Below are 23,323 nucleotides of genomic sequence, written 5' to 3'. Positions count from 1 at the left end.
TAAACCTTCTGCCACATTTCAAATGTACTACATATATGATATATCATACAGTTTGTAAAATTTGTACTAATATGTACCAAATGCAGTAATAGATAAGTCTTTACCTAGAGATGAAAAAATGTTTAGACCAACATGAACTGTTGGAATCTTGGTGAGAGATTAATTAATCGCCACCACATTGTAGTTAAAGAACTTGAGGAACACAACACCCTTACTAAAAAAAAGGTGCCTTTATTATGCAGACTCGTCTTTCAAGTTGCTTGAGGGAATGCAGTAGTTTCATCATCATACTTAATAACCTAATTCTCACCATTTTTATGAGCATAATATCATGCAGTAGGTTCACACCTATAGTAATTGCCTAAATCTCACCATTTTTATGAGCATCAATCACTGTTATAAATAGCGGTAAATAGCCACGCAATAGCGGCGTTAATAGCGTTAGCGGTCCCTTCCCGCGACGCTATCCCCCGCTACGCTATCGCGCAATAACGGTGACATATTGCGGAATATGTCTGTTCGCAAAAACGGTTAATAGTGTGTCATAACGGTAAATAGTGAGCGATTGCATTCGAAATTTGCTTTTTGACTGCTATTTAAAAGCGGTTTAAGGCTTTTTTTTTTAAATTAAACTTAACCATTGACCATTGCATTCCACTGTCTCCTGTGATTTTTAGCATACTCCTGCCACCTCTCATAGCCTCTGGCACCTACCTTGATACTTCCTCTCACCTCCTTCACCGTGAGCTCCTCTTAGGGTAGTCTTGTCACCGCTAAGCTCTTTTTCTTGAAGACTTGACGATTTTTTGACTCCTCCAGTCATCTTCGGTATTACATGATTGTTACATGTTTATTTCATGTTTAGGATCTCTTTAAATCATCCAATATGTAATTTTAGATTTCTTAGATTTTTCTTTAATTTTTCTTTTTTTAGTATTTATACATATCTAAATTAGACCGCTATTTGACTTTGCGCTTTTTACCGTTATTTTACCGTAATAGCCCAAAATAGCTTTAGCGATGCCTCACCGCTACGCGACGCTATCCGCTATCGATAACCTTGGCATCAATATCACTCGAATTTACGAGCATAATAATTTCATAGTTATAGTTCATGGCCTAATTCTCGACATTTTTATGAGCATAATATCATGCAATAGTTTCCTAGTTATAGTTAATTGCCTAAATCTCACCATTTTTATAAGTATCAATGTCACTCAAATTTACGAGCTTCAATTTGTAAAGCCTACAGTGGAGGCCTCATCCCCGCATAGACAGCAAGTAATACAAACATCTAGAGAAGGGGGGGGGGGGGAGGGAGGAAGGGAGGGAGAGAGCATTAAAACCTTTGTCAGTTGTCCTTTACAAAATAACTCTGGTCTTTGCAGTGGAAGCATCACCAACTCCTTCAGCGTGTCCTTTACATTTTCTAAAGCCCCAATGTCATCAAATGTAACTCCAATCTCGTTAGATGCAATCACATCAACTAGAAGCCTCTTCTCAAACTCATTGTCGGTAACCACATCCTAGAAGAACCCCAAAGAAGGGGAAAAACAGAAGCTTCAACACAATTCAATTGTGAAAATTTCCAAATCTCAAAGAAAATAAATGGGGAAAAAAGAAAGCTCCAGGAATCATAATAGCTGTGATAGAAAGAGTAAATTAGAGGTCAAAATATGTCACCTTGAGGGATTTCTTTGAACTCTTGGTATCACTTTGGATGCTTTGGAGCATATCAAATCCATGCTTAACGCTGCCATAATTACCAAAAATAATGTCAGAACAAATGGAGAGAAAAACATAAGCTTTTCTTTCTAACTCAAGTCATAGAAATTTTTAACTGCACTCCAAATCGAACTGAATAACTCGTTAACATATTAGGAGGTACAGACACATTTATTTCAAGACAAAACAATTGGGACATTATAATGTTAAAACATGGCTACCTTTCACCAGATAATATAAGTTTAGAATCCTTGGACAATGCTTCAGACTTGTTGTGCTTAAGGTGATAACTTAAAGCAAAACCAATTATTTTATCAACAGCTGCAAGACAAATACAATAATGAAGATCGTACGACTGAGCTAAAGAAAAATAACACTTTACTTTGATTAGAAATATTACTCACTTTCATTAGTAAGTGTCTGATCTTTTATGCATATTGTTTCAAGATCAGTACATCCGAGTCCACTCCGGTCTAGAAACTGGAAAATAAAATTGAACTCATCAAAAGGCATTATACAAGAGAAAATATAGATCTAGTAAAAGAATCAAATATAAATCTGAAAATAGAATTAAACAACGAAGATTACAGATATTACACTCACTGCAGATATGATCTTAGTTTTAAACCATACCATATAGACAGGGAATACAATCATGCAGAAGTCTGAATCGAGGTTTAAAAAAGGGATACAAAGTTAAAGAAAATTATAGAAACTCAACCAAGCGAGCTTCATGTGTTTAAGCTATCCAACATAAAAAAATGTATATGGAAACTATTGGTCGCTTAAGACAACCACATTGTTTAGTGTGAACGATGTAATTGTACTGATATGGAAGGCATTTAAGAGCAATAAAAGCAGGGTTGTATTCTTCATAGGTAACATTGAAAATGAAATAGGTAATAGTAACAACCATAATGTGCAAGAGCCAGCTACTTCCGAGTTTAAAGAGGTGAATTTGAAAAATTCTCATCTTTGTGGGAATCACACCCACGCACTAGTGTCCAACAGAGAGCAAGGGCTTTCAACTACTCGTTTGTATGTATATATATGTATATATGTACACACACACACTTAAGTGAATAGGAGCACTTGTCCACCAAACTTTTTATCCCTTCATTATGCTCTGAGATTTGTGCTACACATCAATGCTATCTTTGAGATTTGTGCCTTCATTTGTATCACATGCTAACACAAATCTCAATGCAAAATCAATGATAAAAAAATTGGTGGACAAGAGCTTCTATCCACTTAAGTTTATAGAAGCTTTAATATATATATATATATATATATATATATATATATATATATATAGAGAGAGAGAGAGAGAGAGAGAGAGAGTGAAATGGGTATACTTGGTACCTATTTTACCCGGATACTTCATGATTGAAGCCGTACCCGTACTGGACACGTACCCGACACTTTCTCGTACCAAAGCTTCATGGACACTTCTTGAATATATGCATGCATTTATTACAACATGTACTCAATTAGACGATACATGTGTTAATTTAAAACACTTGCCAAAGACTTCCTGGACGTAGAGCTTACACTTCACATCCGTCTTTTGAAACTAATGGGATACGGGTCGGGTTCGTTTCAGTCCATACCCAAGTTTAAAACTATTAGTTAATGGGTCTTTTTGATGTCTAATAAAAAAATGAGTAGTTTACAATTCACGATAATCAATATGATAAAATAAACTCAAAAATGTAATCGAAATTTTAATTCTAATGACACATGAAGCGGAAAAAAATTATCTCATGTACATTATTAATTCAATAAATTCTAATGACACATGAAGCGGAAAAAAATTATCTCATGTACATTATTAATTCAATATATATATGTAGTTGTGTCCCCGTACCCAACATTATCTCATGTACATTATTAATTCAATATATATATGTAGTTGTGTCCCCGTACCCAACATTTTACAGTTTTGTCGTGTCCCCTACCCGTACCCACACCCGTACCAATACTCATGCCCGTTTCCATGCAACTTAGCTTGGAACCAAGCATAAAACGTTGTGTTTGGTAGTGATGTGTCACATCCCCTCCACTCATTCAAATGGTTCATATCCTCATGCACTCCTCAACCCATGTGAATGTGGTCCCCCATTTAAATGAGTAGAGGGGAATGTGCCACATCACTACCAAACACAAAATTTGTGCTTGGTACCAAGCATACCCATTTTTCCCTTTTTATATATCAGTAGACCTGAATTACACTCCATAAATTAGTTGGTCAAACCTGGTTACAGTCCAAGAATTCAAATAGGAAGCTTATGTAACACTATAATAGACCTTCCTGTTATGATAATTACCTTTACATTGCAAAGCTACTTTTAGACAACAATGAAAAATTTTTAGTACAAAATACAGGCACTCATGCTTCAGTTGATGATCAAACCGAGATTAGGAATCGAGGTCCAGAAAACCACATCACAAACACCAACATGAACATGGCCACAGCAACGAATGTGAAGACATGCAAAACTTAAATATATATACAAAAAAATTAGGATAAGTCATGATATAACCTCGAGATTCATACAACAAAACTGCAAGAATAGAATTTCATATAAACTATGGAACCCAAGCATTTCAATGATGAAAACAAAGTACCATCCAAGGGTGAGCTGATACATATAAGATAAATGACCCAGTGTTAGCAGGACACAAAATAAACAACTATTAACTTTTAATCAGAAGATATTATTTCCAAAGTTGCAATTGACTTGATTAATTTGAAAAGCCTGACACCTCTTCTTTTTGCTTTCTATATATATATACATATATATAAAGGCATGTACAAAAAGGATTCCATGAGGAGCATGAAACATGCATAAGCAAGATAGCCAAAATACCAGTTCAAAGGACAAGCCTCTTTGCTGGTAAACAAAATTGAACTGACATACCAGTTCAAGAAAAACATTAAATAAATTGGGGGGTTCTAAGGTGCACATGACCCATAGCTTCAAATCTAACAAGCTTCTGAATAGCACTAGGCAGCTCCGAACTATGATAGAAGAACTTCAGCTCCTGAAAATGATTAGCAAAAACAACATTTTTGCTAAATAATTAGCAAAATTGACCTGGGCTAGCCAAAAAGAGGTCAATATTTCAAGATGTGGTCTTAAAAACACACGGGACTACTAGTCTCATGTGTTTAGCGCTGGCTAATCAGCCAGTAAATACACCACAGAGATCTCACGGGACTAGTAGTCTGTTAAGTTTTCTGTACAGTAGTAGAAAACAAACGGGACTACTAGTCCCATGGATTTTCTGATCAGTCTCATAAAACACACTAGACTAGTAGTCCCGTGTGTTTTACAAAGAGCCCCAAACGTGCATGAAACATGTACGCTTCTATTCCGACTTATATCCTGCGTATATACAATATTTCGACTTATATCTGCGTATATACAATATTTCATGTGCAAAAAAAAATTTAAATTCACGTCATATACATATCTAAACAGTATAATCCTTATATAACTTTTAAACAGTATAATCCTTATATAACTTATAAAATTTAAGAAATATGTTTATTTCTTAAAATTTACATTTTTCTTAAAATTTAAAAGTTATATAAGGATTATACTGTTTAGATATGTATATGAGGTGAATTTAAATTTTTTGTGCACATGAAATATTGTATATACGCAGGATATAAGTCGGAATAGAAGCGTACATGTTTCGTGCACGTTTGGGGCTCTCGGTAAAACACAAAGGGACTACTAGTCCCGTGGGTTTTCTAAATAGTGTCTGAAAACTCACAAGACTAAGTCCCGTGAGATTTTTGCTTTTTGTGGTGTATTTACTGGCTGATTAGCTAGCGCTAATACACGGGACTAGTAGTCCTGTATGTTTTCAAGACCACATTTTGAAAAATCTACATTTTTTGCCTGCTCATTAAGATGTCGATTTTGCTAATTATTAAGCAAATAGAATGTCTTTGCTAATTAATTTTTAACAAACAGTTTTTTTCTACAAATTCTCCTTTTCATTTTAAAATTCTTTACTAATTTTGACAGACTTCAAAAGAGTCCCATATCGATTAATAACCAAATATTAAAATTGCACATTCATACACCATAATCATAAACAAATAATTTATGATAATAAATATTTCAAAATTAAAATTTTATGAAAAATGAAAGTACCTCTTTGACCAAATAAAACTATCTTCTAATTAAACTATATATTACTAATCAAATAAATATACTTTAATATTTATTTGATAAATATTAAAGTATATACTCATAAACTATATATTACTAATATATAGTTTATCATAATGAAAGTACCTCTTTAATATTCCTAAACTATATATTACTAATCAAATAAATATACTTTAATATTGATAAATATTTGTGAGTATTCAAAACAAATCATGTTCGAATTCGAGTTCGAAGAAGAATATTCAAATTCGGATTCAAATTCAAAGATTTTGAACAAATACAAATATGAACAATTCAATATCCAACTTGATGTAATGGTGATGAGGATAAGTTAACCATATAAAAAGGTTAACATGGAGACCGCACGATCCATGTGGCATATGTTAGCAATTAAATTCACTCTCAATTCTTCTCTAGTCATTCACTAATCCTAATTAAATTCTAAATCAAACCAAACCCAAATCCATCAACGTATCCTTCACTAACCATCATCACGTCCCTTATTAACATCACCATCTCATCCCCATCATCACGTCCCTTATTAACATCACCATCTCATCCCCAGCCCCCACCCCCAAAACACACGCACACCACAAAATCAACATGACCTCGAGCATTATCAGCACAGAACCTGTCTTAACCAGAAAAAAATATATCTCAGAACATTCACCTGATTTCTCATGCATGGAAAATCCCCCTCCATTAACTAAAAAATCCTCTTCCAACACTTTCATCGATGATAGTAGGAATCCAACTAGAAATCATTTAAATTGGGAGAGCAATATCTTGACCATCTCAAGTGCATGATTTGGATATTGAACTCGAATTATAAGAACTCACTGTTATATACAACTTAAATAACTTAAATCTAACAAAAAGTAATACAATACTCCCTTGCCCTAACATGTTTCCCCATCGTAAAATGTGTAGACAACATCCATAGTTTTCCTTGATTCTTTTTTTCTGCTCATATCTGATCTGCGCCCATTCCTCTCATCTTGACCTGTACTGTTCGGATTTGTTGGATATGGATAATAATTTAATTTCCAAATGATGTGTACCAATATAAGTGATGAAAAATGAAGATGCATATGGTAAATCCTTATATCGAGTCATCCCTGATCTGAATGCACCCCCACCCCTAAATTCACCACCCTAGCTCGAAAACCTCAAGGAAGAAGTTGCACCTAAAGCTGATTAGTGAGACAATTTGAGATCAATTGCAAGCTCAATGGGAAGCAGATCATGTGACCTCCACATGACCTATTTGGGTGGAATACTAAACCTCATCACCCGCAAGGGTTAAAAGGTGATAACATTCCTGAGGGGTGTTATCTCAAAAGTGTAGGGATATTCCAGGCAATATGCATTATAATATATGCACTTGATGTCTGATTATGCACCTGCTGTCAAACTCAGAGTTCAAATAATTTGCATTGGAAGTACATTTAATTATGTATTTATGTGTTTGAATATTCTCGTCTACATATGCACATGCAAAAACTTAGAACAATTGCATCGTTCATCCATCCACAGATCCCTCTTATCGTCAAAAACAAAATATGACAGAATAAACAATAGTAACATGCTACATCTGCATGGAGAAAGTTTTCCAAATGGAAATTAGATGGCTGCCTCAAAATAACATTGATGACTAACTACTGGAAGATGCGTTGAAAAAACCACAAACCTACAGGAGTACATACACATGAAACTACCAGCATAGGCAACTCCCTCGAATGTGGAATCAAATGAGGACAGAAATGAACTAAATCCGGGAAATTGAGCATATGCATTCAGATGAACAGAAAATGCTTTTCAAATACCACAGATGATCACAACTTACAGATTGAATGCTCAAAGTATTGGCTTTGGCTTTAAGAGTTTCAACATCGCGGTCCAAAAGATTTTTCCAATCTTCAAGTTGGGTTTCATCCTGAAACATCCAATGATTATTTAAATGTTCTGCATAAGAATTTATAATAATAACCAAAAATATGTACCTGTGGTAACTGGATTGTCACTTTATTCGGGAAAAGCTTGCTTAGATGTTTCATTGTCTTGGGAATTTCCTTGCCTTTGTCATGCAGCCTACTCAAATTATCCTGTCAATCAAGGGTATGTGTTGCTTTTGAATAAGTAAATGAGAAAGAAATGAATATTACTCAAATTATCCTGTCAATCAAGGGTATGTGTTGCTTTTGAATAAGTAAATGAGAAAGAAATGAATATAGCAGTTGTGATGGATGCCAATACTATGTACAGAGAAAACTTAACTCTATGTACGCGATGAGCTACAAATAATATTGTTTCAAACAGTTAGCCAATTCAAAACACATAATAACATTAGTACCAGCTATAAAGAAGCTCGAAGAAAGTCAAAATCATTGATAAAAAAACATGTTTTTAAAGTCAAAATAATTTATGAAAAAAAATGCTTCGTAACACATTATACACATTACGAAACGTAATGACAGCTTCAAGTTACGAAATAGGAGCGCATTATGGTGAAGTAGTCCATCCTGAAATGAAACACATGTTGTACTAAAGAATGAGGTAGAGGAAATATATGCAATCAAGGCAACCCAAAAGACGACTTGCAAAAAACATGGGCACACTCTTATGTCAGAGAGATAGTTAGTTCGCCAAGTGAGAAAGTGTAGATGGAATTTATGATTGAATACATTGTCGTTGCATCATGAGTACATGGTAATCCATCATGATTGCTATTAGCCAGATTTTATTTCTTGTTGGCAATTAAAGTTTTTTCTTTCAAGGCATTGACTGACAGTTACAGAGTTTAAAGCTTAAGGATATTATGGTAAAGTAGCAGAGTCGATGAATTTCTCGTTCAGGTATTGACCAAATGTCACACATCTTCACCATAAGTTCTTATGAATTCCTTAGGCTCTGCCAAGGGAACTGCAGACTCAAACTAATGTACGTGTAATGTCCAACATACTCTCTTCCTACTATGGGATGCACAAAAGAAACAAGATCAACAAATTCAAAGAACCACGGAAATCTTTAGAGCACAGACTATGAAGTATACAAGATATATATGTGGGAGTAAGAAATAATAAGGAGTACCAACCGGGAAAGCAAAGTCAAGTAGTGCTGTTTGACTGCTTCCAAATTTTGTAAATAGAAGACCACCAGGATGCGCCTGCAAAGCACGACATTCATGTAAAACTTATTATGAAAAGTTACCAAACAGACATCAAATAAGAAGAAAATTGTTCAACTAAATTATAAGATCATACTAATTTGTCACCTTTTCTTTGCGGGTATCGCCCTGAGTATGAGAGGCGATGACGAGAGTACCAGCAGGCAATGAATCAAGCTTTCCTTTTAACATTAAGTATGACTCTGTACTTCCAACCATAGATTTCTCTATGTCTTTGAGAAATACTATCAGAGGACCAGATTTACTTTCTTCAGAAACAACCTGGAAATGTTACAATCAGTAACAGAGCCAGGAAACATTGTGAAACAAACATACAAAGAAATGAAAAACCCACCTCTGTCAGCTCATTAATAGCGAATCTTTCAGAATCCTCGTAAGGATAGTCAGGTCGAAGCAAATCAGCTGAATCAGATGCCAAATAAAAAAATATAAGTCGTATTTTATAACATGAAAATTGAAGGAAAAAGTAAATTAGGGCTATAGCTTTTCTTTTTCACACCAAAAGCTTCCTATGGACAGGAAAAACAAGTGCGCAAGAGAGTCACCTGAGCAAAAGAAACCATGATCTTCTTCGCACAATCCACCAAGGTCATTGCCGTCAGGAATTTGTTTATCAAATCTGACTCCAACCTTTGAGAAACCATTTTCTTCAAATGCAAGGAGAACTTTTCCTCGGTAGCCATAACTTGGACCTCTGTATTTTGTTGAAGTACGGAATATATAAATAAAGCTAAAGTTTAAAAAAAATCATACAAAGCAATTCACACTGAAGATTAAATGTAATGCATGATACTTTCCGTATCTCCTTAAAAATTATCCGTTATGAGAATCAAATTCCAGGTTTCAAAGAGAAAGAGTTCCTTGGCAGATAGACAAGATAAATGAGGGGCTAGTTAACTTTTAGAAGTTTCTTTTTTGTTGAAATACATGGATCTCTAAAACACATAACTGAAAAACTTCTAAAGGTGACTTATGGCAAAGCCTTTGTCCCAATTTTTTAGGATGAATGAATGAATTCTCTTCTTCCATATAGTTTTATTTAGGACTATCTCCTTCCTTAACTATTATTATATCCTCTAGATTGCTTCCGACCAAATCTTTTAAAGCCTATCTCTAGTTCTCTTTGCCAACATTAACTACAACCTATCGCTTCTCCTAACCGGTTCAGTTAGTAGCCTCCGTTGCACAATACCAAATCATCTCCATCAATTTTCATGTTATCCCCAATAAGAGGAACCCTTGGCCTCTTACAGATGCACTCATTTCTTGTTCTATCACTTAATTGTACATCAACAAGTACGTAGTAACATTATCATGTAAGTTACATTCATTTATTGTACATTTTCTTAATTGCCCAAAATTCTGATCCATAAAGCATTGTTGGTCATGTAGTAATCCTATAGAAAATGTCCTCCAATTTCACAAGCAAAGGATTTTTTTTTTGCCAGCCTATGAAGCACGGACACGCATAACATGAAGCCGTGTCGTGTCGTGTCCGTGTCGGACACACGTGTCGAACACACGTATCATATGTATTTTTTAGGATTTGCCTCGTGTCGGCGTGTCGGATGGCCGTGTCGAATCCGTGTCCGTGCTACATAGTTGCCAGCTACATGAGACATTAACAGTATCCCATCTCAACTATGAGTATCCACAAGTTTGACAATATTGATTCTGAGTGGAGAAACTAATTGGTTAAAAGTATTTCATGGCCATTCATGATCATTGCAAACTTTATATGCTCATTTTTCTAATCTACTTTCCTTTATAACTAAAGGAAAACCTTAAAGTGAACAGTAAACATTCTCATTATCCACATATTTATCTCCAATTAAACAATTCCCCCACGTTCTCTCTCCACGTTTCTCCATTCGTATTTGGGAAAAACCACCCCAACCCACGTTCTCTCCCCCCCCCACATTGATCTGCGAGTCCGCGCTCTCTCAGTTCCCTTCTCTCCCCTCAAACCCCAACGTCGACGACTCCAAAGCAACTGCACTGTTTAGAAAAAAACAAATATATTTTTCCTCACAAATCAAAGAAAAGCTTTCTCTTCTGTACAATTATTATAAAACCCTTCATGAAACAAAATCCCCAATTTCTACAATTAGACCTTTCTACTCTTCTTCGATCAAATCCAGTTTGATTCCTTCACTTTCTTTCTCTTTCTCCCTCTCCGTTGATGTCTTTTCGTCTGATTCTTTCTCTACTATTCTTCTCCTTTCTCCTTCGGAGCCTCGAAGCTCGATCCATCGGTGAAGTCCACGATTTCGCTGTCGATCTCAATAGCTCCACTTTTGCGAGTGTTCTAAAAGAATCCAAGGCCAATTTTGCGATCGTCGAGTTCTTTGCGCACTGGTAACGATTTGATTGAATTTTTTTTGTTTGTGTTTGTTCAGTTGATCTATGAAATATCGATCCTAATATATCGATCCTAATATATGTGAGATGTTCAAGCTTTTAGGCGCATTGGTTCTTTTTTTGCTTTTAGCTACCTTTTTACTGAAATTTTGTATTTTGTTTCGAATTTAGTTTTTTTTTCTTTAATTTTGCAGTGGAGTTAGCTGTTAAAGTTGATGGTAAAGGAGGAAATGATCAAAAGGCAATGACTCCGCGGTCGAAGCATTATGCTACAGAGCAGAGGCGGGGAAGCAAAATCAATGATAGGCAAGTTTTCTTTTTCCACCAATTTTGGGGTTTAAAGCAATATATATTGTTACAATACAAACTTTTTTACTTGAAATTTAACTGATAAAATGAAATGTCTGGGCTTTTTGTCTTTTTCTGACCGGAGATTGGCTACGGTGTCACATGCCGTGTGGGGGTCGAACGGTTGAGGAAGCACGAGCGTGGAGTAGTACGGCGTTGCTTTATCAGTATGATTGTTGGTCGACGCTTAAGTATATGTTAATGGTATTCAACAGGTAATTTGTTTTCTAATTGTCAATTTTAATATCTTTTTTTAAGGAATTGGTGAACTTTGTAGAGAGGCGCTTGAAAGTTGGTCCTTTCTCAGTTTACTATTTAGATTGTGAACCATGTGATCCTCCCACGAACCATGTAAAATAATCATGTAAAATAATAAGTCTTTTATTTTTTTTCTTCATTTGGGACATAGATCTTTTTGTTTTTGCGCCTTTTCTGATGTTTAGTATGCTATCATAATTGCCATCATATTATAGAGAACCATGATTCATCTAGAGTATCAAAAAATAGGTAAGTTTTGGGGGATTAATATTGAAAAACCAATGTCAATAATGGATCTTTATTGAAATATCCAAAAATGTAACTCTAAAGCTACGAAATAAATCAGTTTCTTTCCTAGCTCAAATTTTTTGTGGTGGTTTCCTAACTCAAGGTTTAATGGACGAAACTTTTTATTTATTGCATAATCCTACTACTAAATTAGAAAGTTTTCATTTAATTCTCAAATTTTCATATGAAATCTTCTGATTAAATTTCTAAATTTTCATCTTTTTTCCTCAAATTTGTAAAGAAATTTCTCATTTTTATCCTTAAATTTTGATCTATAATATTTACTGTAGTGGTAGTCAAAGTTTGTAAAGAAATTTCTCATTTTTATCCTTAAATTTTGATCTATAATATTTACTGTAGTGGTAGTCAAAGTTCACCTTAGACTGAATATTTAAAATCCTTAAATTTTGATCTATAATATTTACTGTAGTGGTAGTCAAAGTTCACCTTAGACTGAATATTTAAAAGTGGTATAAACTACATTATATTATAGATGATATGAATTGCCATAAATGTTGAATTGGAATCTTCCTGATTGTTATTTATATCATTCATAGATATTGAGATAAGCTATTATTTTGTCAATAGATGCTTGGATAATCACTATCTATTTTTTGTTCTTACTATTGTTCAGAAAGCTTGAACTGAGTTATTGTTGGCTATTGATATGCTTATATGTTCTTATATATACATACATACATTCACATACACTTAGAACTCAATTTCATGATAATGGAGAGCAATGATGACGACCATAATCTTAATTGTCCAGAAGTTATAAACGATGCAACGTTAGGTGTATGCAATAATTGAACATAATATTAGCATAATTGCACATAATATCTAACATATTCTTTACATAATTAAATTAACTATTTGCATATGAAACCATGTTTATAAAGTATAAAATAATTTTAAGATAAATTTCACGTGACAAACCACAAAAAGGTTTTGGTAAAAATTGCGCACAATAATAATCTGTAAGGATGTCGTGCTTTGCACAGGATGAATATTAGTATTTATAAAACCAGCTGATATAGATTTGATATGAAACCTATCTCCCATGTTCAATCCTTCAATCTCATTGACTACTAAAAGATAAAGGCAAGAACGTATCTAGATGTGCTCTGACTCATCCATATAGTCATGTGCAATATGGGGTAAAAACCTAGACCCACACTTATAACACTGAAAGAATTAAGTAGTAATTGTTCTAAAACCTTGCAATATCACTCTCGTCTCAAGAAAGCAACATAACAAGCAGTCAAGCAACAATGCCTAAAAAAGCAACACAACAAGCAACAATGCTTTAGCAGAGTGTTGTATATAGAATTTATGGTGTCCTTAAGCAGCCTCTAGAACGTAGACTCCTAAACATCTGAGCTTCCTACGAGATAACTTGGGCTTTTTTCCTAAAAGGGAATCTCCCTTCAAGAAGAGAAAAAGAACGATAATACTTCCTTAGAAATAGAAAGGGATAGGAAAGAAAAGATAGCAAAGAGAGGCGAAAAGAGATTTGAAGCAGAGAGGACCAGTTTATACTCGTATACTCTTGGGAGTTCTGAAAGTTAGTTTAGCCTCATATACTTATCGGAGGTCGCCGGGTTATCCTTAAGAATATTGTATACGATATTCTCCAGGAACTTCCCGTCGAGGGTGGGAAACAGTTTAAACTTGTATACCCATTGGAGTTTTAAGAAGCAGTTTATACTCGTATACTTTTCGGAGTATTGATTCTTTCATTGCAACGCATTGATCGGCTTTGACCTAGGGTTACGCGTTGACCGGCGTTGACCTTAGGGTTTCGAATGTTATTCGATGTTCAAGTCACGAGACCAACTAATGAAGCTGATGCGTCAGTGACTATCATATTTATAGGATTTTGGGCAAACCCTCAGCCATCAACGGGTTTGATGAGCCTTTACCGACCACCGTTTGAGTCGGGCTAGCATGCGGATTGTCTAAATCCGTTCCGCATGTGACGTTGTGCTAAAGGAATGAACTCCCTTAGACTTGATGCTACAACTTCGAATATGTAGACTTCGCCATTGTTATGGGAATAGGCTACCCAGCAACGTGTTTTAGACGCTGACTTATCCCTACTTAGGCTTCAGGATAGAATACCCCAGAATCGAACTCTGGTGTCTTTTTCCACGGAGAAAGCATGCGAATTGTTTTGAGTCCGTTCCGCATGTGACGTTGTGCTAAAGGAATGAACTCCCTTAGACTTGATGCTACAACTTCGAATATGTAGACTTCGCCATTGTTATGGGAATAGGCTACCTAGCAACGTGTTTTAGACGCTGACTTATCCCTACTTAGGCTTCGGGATAAAATTCCCCAGAATCGAACTCTGGTGTCTTTTTCTTCGGAGAAAGACTAAACCGGCGACGCGTGTTAGGCGTCGGCATATCCTTTCTTAGGATTCAGGATGAAATTCCCCATGTGTGTAAGGCATGGATTCTGGTGATATTAATAAAAACCTGTCACAATGTTGAATATGTGAACGGGTGTTCTTTTTAACGGTTAAGAACTAACCGGCGGCGCGAGAAGAGAGTGAATAAATAAAAGTAAAAGAAAAGGAGACAGAGATATTAAAAAGGAAACAAAATAATAAATAAATCAAATAAAGGAAGAAAATAGATGAGGTAGAGAGGCTGAGAAAAATGAAAAATATATATCATAAGAAGAGAGAAAGGGGACAATGAGAAAGTGTCAACCATCATATGGTGAGCTTAATGTAACATAGGCCAACATAAGGTATACAATCAGAAGGCATCCCTGCAGGAAATAAACCGTCCCTTTGCCCCTTCCATCACCAACGCATTTTTCCTTGTGGGTATTTGTATGACTAGTTATGTCAAATAGGCATTCATTTGTTATGTTTTCTATAATAAAGTCTTACTGCATAAGAGATACCCATTTATCCATTTACTCAGTATCCTAGAATCTTATCTGATCTCTAGAAAATCCTTCGCAGATTCTTCTGACAGGAACAGATAAAATCCATCCAATTTTCTACAAAGAGCCCAAGAAAGCACGAGGGCGAATTGTGCATTACCTCTCCTTTGACTTATTTAGGTAGTGCATCCAGCCAGAGGATTTATTGTGTTTGAACCGAGCCAGAGAGTGCCTGCAAAAGTTAGGAAGGTAAAGTGGGTCAAGTCCACTTAATATCGCCGGATACATTTCAATATCTAGCTGCCCTTTTTATTCTTTATTTCATATTTCCTACACCCTTAACAACAGCAACAAGCAGCTGAACAATGGAAGAATACCTCTGTTTTTATCACGTTATACCACATAACTCTATTACAAATTATAGATACTGATTGACTATTAACATTTTTTCAATGCATGTGTTATGCAGAAAATTTGATACTATCATACAGCTTTCTTAAGTAAATTGGACAAGTTAGGGAAATATTTATATTAAATATGGTCACTTGAAGAGATTAAAAAGACAAGATATTTCTCAACAAGAAATTACAAGTAGATCCATGGAGCTCAGATTATGAAGACCTAAAAGGGAAATCAACTTAAAAAACTGTATTATGCATGCATGCGCATCCAATCCAATGTCATCCAATTATTATACCATTTTTTACAATTTTTAATTAACTTTTAAGTCACTGTTGAAACTGCAAGATGGCCAAAACACAACTGTTATCAGAAGTTGGGAGATGAAACCAATACTAGCAGTATTTCAAACTCAAATTATGAAGACATAAGAAGGAAAGCAAGTCACAAAATTGTATTATAAATGTTTATGCATCCAAATTTTATTCAAGATTCAATCAAGTCCAATCTAAAATCACTAATTGCTCAGGAAAAAGACATGCAAAACGTTCTTTTTTTTAATACTTTGTGAGTTACTTTAAAAAATGGTAAGCCTCTACTAGCACATAAAGACAGTCGACTCGAAACAACTAATGTTCTTGCCAAAAGCTGGGAGAAGAAACCAATACTCATACCAAATAATTAACAAATATTTCGTTAATTGTTTGAGTAACTATTCAGTTATATGCAATTCAATAGTTCATTTAACATTAAACAAATAATTTTTAGTATTCAAATTCATTAATGAACTTAACCAGATATATATTCCATTCGTTTGCTTACTAAATACTCAATTAAATTTTGATTACTTATAATTACGCATATGATGTTATATTTCCTGTTGGCAAATAGTCTTGTATTTCTGGAAATCATAGTTGGGCTTGGAATTGGGATTGAATTCGATTGGAAAGAATCAATTACAATTGGAATTGAATTCTAACTGGAAGAGAATTAGGATTGTTAGTCCAAATCAAAGGAGCCCAACATGAATTCATGAATTCAAGAGACGGGATTTTTAATTCTCCTTAAGTGATTCATTGTAAATCAAGCCATATGAACTTATGAAGGTCAAAAAGAGTTCCATATTGTAAGAGAGAAGTAGAAAGAACTAAGGGGAGAAATCTAGTGTTTGTGAGAGATCTTTGGTGAGATTGAGAGAGCATTTCTTATGGGATCTATATTAGATAACAAAAATAGATTATCTTGTACTCTCTAGCAGCGTTATTGAGGCACATGCCAGCGGCGTAGGGCGCTTCGGCGCGAGGAAATCACGCCACGTGCCCACCCACTACAGAGCGATGCACTTAGCCAAGTGTCGCGGGGGTGATGCATTTAGCTAGGTGCGCTCAACGAGTGCCTTGTGTGCTCTCTTAGCGCATTGCATGTGGCGCACAGAAGCGTGCGCCCCATTTATTCTACCCATTCTTTAAATTTCAGCGGGTTTTGGGTATGATACCCATTATTTTCTTAAACCCGTTTTTAAAACTAAACCCAAACCCAAAGCATCTATATGTGGGATATATGATCATCAATAATCTGTGGATTGAGAATCTTAAAAGAGCCACCATATAGACACTGGACTTATCTATGAATTGAGAATCTTAAAAGAGCCACCATTCTTCTACAAATCGATGTGGTTTAAAGGTCTGTCTGTCATTATCAAGACTGTCATCTTCCTATCTCCAATAATTTGGCACATCTACAATTTAATATTACAACTACCTTACATGAACGAAACGGTTTTGAATATTTTCCAAGCTTACAAATTTGGAAGATTTCTACAATCACTGGTATCCATACTTATAAAAGATTTGATGAAAGAAAGCTACGACTTAGGGTTGGATCGCTTTCAAAGCACCATCTGGTTCTATAAGAAACTTGAGTATTTATTTGAAGATTATTCCTATTATATGACCGATGGACTTCGAATTATTTGCACTAACATTAATATGGACGAAACTTCTCACCACAAAGCAACCAAACAGTCATTGATCAATGGATGACTAATCCACCAATTGACCCAGAAACAAGATAAGCTTATGATATTTTCATAGCAGCAAAACAATAAAAAGAGAGTGACTTCAGTCAAGAAGAAGAATTCTTCTTCTAATGATATATCTATCGACAATGATCTAGCAGAGGAAATATCCATTACATGGGACAATTTGTGATATGCCATTAACTTATGGTAAATCTCACATATGATTAATCTCAATGACTTAAACATCAAATCAATCAACGCTTATCAATATTTTTTAATTTAAAACAAGTAATTTTTATGATAATTTTATTCACAGCTAAAAGAAGCAACTGCAGAGGACATAACAGACATGTTTATACACAATATGCTACTTTGGATTCCCATCTTTGGATACTTAAGCATGAAGAAAACTTTTGTCAAAAGGCTACTCTACAACCTAACCTCTAATAGCTTTTGACCAACTTACTCGTGTGGGACCCATAGATTATGAAAGCATTTTAGCATAGTTTCTCTAAAACCTCTATAAAAGGGGGGAGTGCTCAGGAAGTAAGGGGAGGCTTTTTGGAGGGTGAAGTGAGATCCTCTTTAGAATTCCCTCTTGTTCTCTCTTTTAAGTTTTTTTGTTTTTCGTTTGAGTTTGAGTGAGGTTTGCTTTCAAGTTTTCTTTTGAGTGTTTGTAAGATAAAGAGTGTACTAGTACTACTACTCCGGTGCTGAGCAGTTCATCACCGAGCTTCTAGTTTGTAAGTTTACTTTCCGTCAAGTATGTAAGTGTCTCTTGTTAATACTACTACTTAGTTTGCTTCCACCTTTACTGTTCTTTACTGTTTTACTGTTTGTTCTTTTCTTTTAGATATACATGTGAACGAAGAAGAAGATATAGTTATAAATAGTATCTATATCCTCTTTTCCGTCTACACAGTATTCCCCACGAGCTAGCTCTGTCGTATCAAGGCTAAAACAGTCATATATATATACATACATATACATATACATATATATAAATACACATACATATATATATACATCTATATAAATACACATACATATATATGTGTATGTATATTATATACATACACATATATATGTATGTGTATTTATATAGATGTATATATATATGTATGTGTATTTATATAGATGTATATGTATATGTATGTATGTGTGTGTATCGGCATTCATGAGGGCAAATTATGAGCAGACAGTGAGTCCATGGTTTGGAATTGCGAGAGAGAGGATGTAACATAGGAATTAATGGGTCATGGATATCTAGATAAAGAGACATCAGCAATCTGGGTCATAAGTACTAGAGAAACTGATGGGTGAGCAAAGTTGAATATGTGGGCTACAACCATGGTCCAACGAAGAAAAAGAAAAAATTTCATTAGACTGTAAAGTAGTAACCAAAGACCTGAAGACATCTAGATAAAAAGACATCAGTAATCATAAGTAACCGGAAATGTGGTTGGATGAACAGAATTAAGTCCGGATGCAAGCTGCAGTCATTGTTCAAAAGAAGAGAAAAAAAAGAGGAAAAACTATGGGTGAATGTATCTCTGCAGAGACGTTAAGAGCAGCCAAAAGCACTCAATCTATAGGGTTATTTCTTAAGGAATTTGCAATTGTAAGCCTCCACAAATCACTTCTGCTACTGCAATTGAGGAAATTTGAACCCATAAGCTCCTCCCAAGGATAGGAATGCAAACTACTCGAGCTAACACTACGAGGGTAGGGGAGAGAAATCTCTATGCATCATCATAGAAGAAGACAAAATGATGTTTCATGCCTAGCTAAAGAGCAAAGAATGATAGGATCATTTTCCCAAGAGACATAACTTCATGTTTCAGCATATATCCAAGTGATTTAAAAAAGCAATAACATCTAGAAGATAGTAGCATATAACCAAGTTTGTATAAACTCATACCAACAGAAACGTTAAAGAATTGTAGCTTCTATGAAAACGTATTTGAAAAGCTTTTTCTGATACGGATATCAACCTTACTTCATATATTGCACCTTAAAAAAGACTCATTTTTCTTCTCAAGGCAGTAAAAGCATTTTGATGTTAATTATTCAAGCCAAGAAGACTTCAAGAATTTAACTAGAATGCTAGAGAATCATATATTATACTGGTTATGTTTCAACCCAAGATACCTTGTATAGGATTCCTCAATGCTTGCAATATTAGTCCTTAAGTAGAGTCAACCAATAAATAGGAATCAACATTAAGAGGTACAAAGACGAATGTTTTCAAAATTAATCTTCCATCACATACCTCTGAGTCTGAACTGGAAATCCCGTTGACTGAAATGAACCGACATATCTTACCCTATCACCTAAATACAGCAATTCAAATGTTCAATAACTAAAAATGCAGTCAACAATTAACATAGAAAATAAACAAAAAGAATTAAATACTCTTTTCTAACTAAGTATAATAAAATGAGAAGCATCATGCCTTCTTTAAACGCGTAAGGTTTTGATGATGCTGTTGATGCCTCCTGCTTTGGTAACGACTGTGAGTTAGACGTGCCAACAATATCAGCCTCAACGCTAGAAGCAGGCCTCTTACGATGTGAATCAACCAATGCAATTTGTTGCTTAGAGAAGATGTGTGGTTTCTCTGGTTTTTCTGTCTTTGTGCCTTCTTTTAACAACTCTACCTCCTTCAATGATGTACCCTGGAACAATTTGCATCTCAGCAAGATATAACTTCAGATACCATCAAGTTCCCAATATTCAAAATGAATTCCCAGAAACAAGGATGAGTGTTGATGAGTAGAGAAGGATGTTATCACAAAGTTTTGAAGGTAGTTTTATAACAAAAAGCTATATACGGATGAATGAGAATGTTGATGAGTAGAGAAAGGATGTTATCACATAAAGTTCTGAAGGTTGTTTTATAACAAAGAGCTATACACATGTATCCCCAATAAAGAAATGACATTACTGCATGAGGAATTAATTGTTAGGAATTTCAGTAGGATCACTGCTTCAAGCCCAAGAAGATTCTTAAAAATTCAAAAGAAAAAAGTCAACAGGCTTGGCACATTTAGTAAATAAATGAAATTGCATAACAATTTTTGAAGCATTTTACATGCGGATGCCAACTAAAGATGCATTAAGGAAACTTACACCAGGTAGAAGAAGAGAATCGATCATCATCAATTTAGCACCAAACTGTTTAGCAAGTGCTTTTATCAGAGTTTCTTGATAGATTTCAGATCCTATCAAAGAAGAGGATTCATTCAATACACAAGAGTACATGACAAAGCAAAATATAAATAAAGGTTAATTTGAAAAATGAACCTCAAAGCGAATATACCTGTGGGACCAGATAAAAGTATGCGATGGCTTAAAGAAGAAATCTCTGGGGCAAACTTCATCTTGCATTCCAAATGTACATAAGCACATGACAAAAGGACATTCTTTGTAATCTCACTGAATAGGATGACAAAACACAGAAGCTTTAGTATATGGAAGCCTCAGGTCTAATAAATATGAAAAAAGATTTAATGTTTGCAAGAATGAGTATTCCAAGCCAAATTTGTTAAATATCCTAGCATAGGCAACAAGATTGCAGCAGAAATGCACGGTAATTAATCACCAGTCTCAAACCAAGTAAAGAAACAAAATGCAATAGAACCCCAAAAAAGGGATTTGAAATAGTATCTACAAGCACACTTCAATAGAAGGAATTTTCACATGCACCCACCCGCCATCCTTTTCCCCTCAGATGAAAAGTTCGGTGCATATTTGTCTAAATAATCAAAAATACCAGTTGCATACTTGAGGTCTAACTGAAATGTAAACACCTATCTATGAACTTTTTAAATTCTTAAGGGGTATTTAATTGCCACTCACCATCTTTTTTTCCTCAGAAGAAAGAGTTTTGACATATGTTTAAAAATTGAATATTTGCATACTCAGGTTCTGTTTCCTAACTGAAATTTAAACTCTTATCTATAAATCTATAAACTTTTAAAATTCTTAAGAGGCATTTAACTACATTTCCTGAAAGATCGACATTTATGACTTCTTCTTACTTGTTGATAAAAAAACTTACACACAGACAGAGAGTTGCGCTTTTTAGAATTAGAATAAATCTATCTATAACCTTTCAACCATATTAGACTTTGCATAACAAGATATCCAAAATCATTCTTCTTTTGTTGCTTAGCCTTTTTGTCCATAACTAAAGTCTACCTGTAAATGACTACCTATTTTCAATTAGAATTCATATCAAATTCAAATAAGAAAACAAGTTCCTATCTCAGTGCGATTTCTTCTTCTCTTCTTCTTCTTTTTCTTCTTCTTCTTTTGCCCCCTCTTCCAAACCAACTCGACTCTCATTTTAGCTTATCTTCTTGCACGGTTGCACCAAATACCATCAGCATAATCTTTTCCAGATAAATATTCTATACTAGATCAAAACATATGTCTAGAGTACTCGTAAGTTCATAACATTTAATAACTTCAATACATACGCATTTTACTAATTTCTTTAATTTTTTTTCCTACCTTCATGTGCAATTCACGCACCATTATGAGACCAAGGCAATTATATATGATAATATCACTATATGGTCGGCTATGCTAAAATATATGTTTCGATTCTTGATTTGATTAAGTAAAATTTGGTCATTATGGAAAACAAATGAAAGAAACTGAAGGTGTGGTTGGCAAACCAGGAACTGGACAAGACAAAACAAGTTAAAAGAACCTGAGAAATATCTAAATTACAGGAGCTTAGTTATTTTTCCCTGCATCTTATTTTCCCACGCCATTGTATAAGACAACAGTTGACATCATATAGTGAAACAACGTCAGCACTTTAACGCAGTACCTTTACAGATTAGTTTTTTGCATCTTTCAAGATCAATGAATAACTAGGTAAGAGGGGGGAAAGTTTACCAACCTTCTTTTTAAGATAAAATATCACTGAGTAACAGACCAAAACGATAAAGAGTTCTCATCAAATACAACGATGATTGAAGTCAAGATACCTGCTGAGCCATTATCCATTACATAATAGTACTAGAACTCATGGGTTGTAACAAGTGGGAAAAACATGAACTACTATCCGCAGTTCCGCACTTCCTACCATCTATCAAATGTCTTCATTCCATGTTTTAGCATCTTAAGGCTTATAAGCAATGATAAATAACAGCATTAGTCAAATCTAAACCTTAACGTTTGTTCATGACACATAATTTGAAACTATATTCACAGCCAGAACTATTTATTCTGCACCTCAAATTAGTACAGAAGACAAGATAAAATGTGTATGTTACTAAGGGTTTTTTTCATTAAAACCACCTTTAAAATTGGTCAAATCGATAAGAAATACCTTTAAAGTTTTTTTTAACAGAAACCACCTTGTAGATGAATTTTAGCTTTCAATTGACCGCTTTACAACAATTTCTACTCACATTTTACCCGAACTACCCAATATACCCCCACTGCATTTCCGCTCTCCTTAGTCCTCCCTTCTCTCTCATTATCCACCCCTCCTCCATCCTATCTCCCCCTTCTCCACCCATGCTCCTTTCTCCTCCATTATCCTCCTCACCTCCACTGCGTCTCTCCCTCCTCCATTCCACTTTGACTTTCCTCCCTCCTCTTCCACCCTTCCTCTCATTTTCGTCCCAC

General features: G+C 34.8%; 1 protein-coding gene across 2 annotated transcripts in view; it reads right to left on the bottom strand.

Annotated features, from left to right (window-relative positions):
* The window catches only part of LOC109842675, a 37,739-nt gene that overhangs the window by 5,571 nt on the left and 8,845 nt on the right, over positions 1 to 23,323 (bottom strand). Inside the window, exons 8-22 of one of the 2 annotated variants that reach the window (XM_020411521.1) lie at positions 20,997 to 21,112; positions 20,807 to 20,898; positions 20,130 to 20,352; positions 19,947 to 20,007; positions 15,416 to 15,487; positions 9,645 to 9,793; positions 9,434 to 9,501; positions 9,187 to 9,360; positions 9,007 to 9,078; positions 7,916 to 8,017; positions 7,759 to 7,848; positions 2,130 to 2,205; positions 1,947 to 2,046; positions 1,684 to 1,753; positions 1,347 to 1,526 (exon numbers count right to left, since the gene is read on the bottom strand). In XM_020411521.1, coding sequence (XP_020267110.1) covers positions 1,347 to 1,526; positions 1,684 to 1,753; positions 1,947 to 2,046; positions 2,130 to 2,205; positions 7,759 to 7,848; positions 7,916 to 8,017; positions 9,007 to 9,078; positions 9,187 to 9,360; positions 9,434 to 9,501; positions 9,645 to 9,793; positions 15,416 to 15,487; positions 19,947 to 20,007; positions 20,130 to 20,352; positions 20,807 to 20,898; positions 20,997 to 21,112 — 1,645 coding nt within the window. The remainder of the gene's footprint in view (positions 1 to 1,346; positions 1,527 to 1,683; positions 1,754 to 1,946; positions 2,047 to 2,129; positions 2,206 to 7,758; positions 7,849 to 7,915; positions 8,018 to 9,006; positions 9,079 to 9,186; positions 9,361 to 9,433; positions 9,502 to 9,644; positions 9,794 to 15,415; positions 15,488 to 19,946; positions 20,008 to 20,129; positions 20,353 to 20,806; positions 20,899 to 20,996; positions 21,113 to 23,323) is intronic. The other variant, XM_020411522.1, reaches the window with a different exon arrangement.

The sequence above is a fragment of the Asparagus officinalis genome, chromosome 5, assembly GCF_001876935.1.
Source record: "Asparagus officinalis chromosome 5, Aspof.V1, whole genome shotgun sequence".
Taxonomy (NCBI): Eukaryota; Viridiplantae; Streptophyta; class Magnoliopsida; order Asparagales; family Asparagaceae; genus Asparagus; species Asparagus officinalis.
This window is presented reverse-complemented; position numbering and strand designations above follow the sequence as displayed.